Below are 2,293 nucleotides of genomic sequence, written 5' to 3' on the forward strand. Positions count from 1 at the left end.
TCTACATTACTTACATTTACATTAAACAGGATGTAAAATCACTATCTGAAAATGTGGCTGGGAGAAAGGTGGAATCATTAGGTAAATTATCAGTGAGCAGGAGGGAAATGTGTTAACACAGTGATAAATTAGTTGATAGATTAAATTTGTGTTGTAAATGAAATATTGAGGGTACATTTGAGAGGTATTTAAACAAAGAGTAGTTAGGACTGCAGATCCAGGCAGTAAAATGGGACTGGAAAGAATATTGAATTATGTCAGTTAAGTTAAATACACACCTAAATACACACAAATAATCTGAATAAAATGTATCGCATGCAGGCCAGCATCATATCATCCATTTTAGCGTTGTTAATACAATGCTTCTTAACATTTTCACAGTTAGCATTCTTACATAGTTACCTAATTCATCATTTTGTCTATATTCTCAGTAAAATCAGCCTGTAAAAGATTCATGTGGAATTTTGCAATTTAGAGTTTAACAGTTCATCCTGGTACAACCCTAATAACACCTCACATTCATAGTCAACATAGTCTGGCGAGCATACCACACATAGTACATGTTGCAGGTAATGTGCATTTTACCATATCTTGATGGCAGTGAGGCAAAGATGGTAAAAGTACACATTCTTCACTCAAGTGGAGGTATAGATGCTTGTGTAAAAAGACTGGTGAAAGTACAGATTCAACTTCTTTTCTCAAGTAAAAATAAAAAAGTACAGGAGATGTTCTCAAATGATAGTCTGCCTCTCCAGTCTGTTTCATTTTGTTTTGAAACTGTAAGGAGTAGAAAGTTTCGATATTCGTGTAAAAATGTAGCGGGTAAAAGTAAAAAGTTGTCACAAAAATAAATACTCAAGTAAACAGATAAGCAGACTTAAGTACAGTAGCAACGTTATTGTACTTTGTTACTTTCAATTCTGCGGCGATTTAACCAGTGCTGCCTTTCTTCAGCTCCCCTGGTAGTATGGGATTCATAACATGTACTATTTGCACTGGAGAGTCTACAGTGAATCTGTGTGAGTGTCACATGCTATAGGTCCGATGCACAGAGGACATTTCTCTGCCCTCACAGCCACTCACTGATGAGTCTGACAGCTGAGTATTTTTCTAATCCTGCAGAGATGCTGCAGGAGAAGGTTTCAGCTGTGACGGATGAATGTATGAGCCGGGTTCAGACCGTCGGGGAGACGGATCCCCTTCCAGACCAGTCACGACTGGGCCTGTCCACAGCTCCTACCATTCCCAGCTCCAGTGAGCCCGACCAGGTACACATGGCAAAAACACCCAGTTGCTCCTTATGGCTGCCGCTTGTAGACTGTTGAAATGTGGAGGGATTATTCTCTGAATAGGTAGAACTTAATAAAATGGAATTGCATATAAATATTTTTTTTTTTTTAAATAAAATATAAATCAAAATTTGTTCAGTGGAGCAAGAAACAGTGGAAACATCTATTTACGTGTATGTTTAATGATTAATTTTTTAGGTATAAAAACAAAGACAATTATTCAATCAGCAAAAATGGAGTGGATTTTTAATTTGATATATACTGCAGATCATTTTGTATGTTGCTCTGCAGCGTGTTTATATGCCAATATTTTAAATTACATTATTTCTTTCTTATTTCTAATAGATTGCCTTGGTCTGTGTTGTGTGTAACAGTGATGTCCGCTGTCTTTCAGAACATTGAGAACATTAAGGTCGTCCTTCACGAGAGGGAGCTGTGGAAGAAGTTCCATGAGGCCGGCACAGAGATGATCATTACTAAAGCAGGCAGGTTAGTAAAGCAGCGAAAACACGTCTGTCAGTCACAGCGCAATTAGTGATCCACAAAAGTTATGTTTTGCATGTACTAGAAAGGTGTGTGTGTGTGTGTGTTGTGTTGTGTGTGTGTGTGGTGTGTGGTGTGTGTGTGTGTGTGTCCTTGTACCATAGTAGCTCATCTGTTTATCCAATTATTAACAGTTAACTTAATAATCAGATATTTTAACTAAAAATAGCAACACAACACTGTTAAACTACTCTGTTACAAATTAAAGTCCTGCACTGAATATTTTACTAAGTAAAAGTGCAGTGAGCAACAGAATTTAAAGTAAATGTACTTGCACAACGGCCCCTTTCAGAGTGTTCTATCATAATATACTTTATATAATTTTCAATTGTTGATGGAACATATTAATGCTGTAGCAGCTCAAAGTAGAGCTCATTTTAGGTATCAGTGTTGGGTAGTTTAATCTATAAAAATGCATAATTTGATATAATCCTAACATGTAAAGTAACTAGTAACTATAG

General features: G+C 36.5%; 1 protein-coding gene across 1 annotated transcript in view; it reads left to right on the forward strand.

Annotated features, from left to right (window-relative positions):
• The first annotated feature begins 1,124 nt into the window (after positions 1–1,124).
• tbx4 (T-box transcription factor 4) overlaps positions 1,125–2,293 on the forward strand; it is a 20,295-nt gene continuing 19,126 nt past the window's right edge. Inside the window, exons 1-2 of the mRNA XM_035680257.1 lie at positions 1,125–1,268; positions 1,684–1,778. Of these exons, the coding sequence (XP_035536150.1) occupies positions 1,125–1,268; positions 1,684–1,778 (239 nt within the window). The remainder of the gene's footprint in view (positions 1,269–1,683; positions 1,779–2,293) is intronic.

Source organism: Morone saxatilis, unplaced genomic scaffold (genome assembly GCF_004916995.1).
Source record: "Morone saxatilis isolate NCDOM2014 unplaced genomic scaffold, NCSU_SB_2.0 Contig8, whole genome shotgun sequence".
NCBI classification, from domain to species: domain Eukaryota; kingdom Metazoa; phylum Chordata; class Actinopteri; family Moronidae; genus Morone; species Morone saxatilis.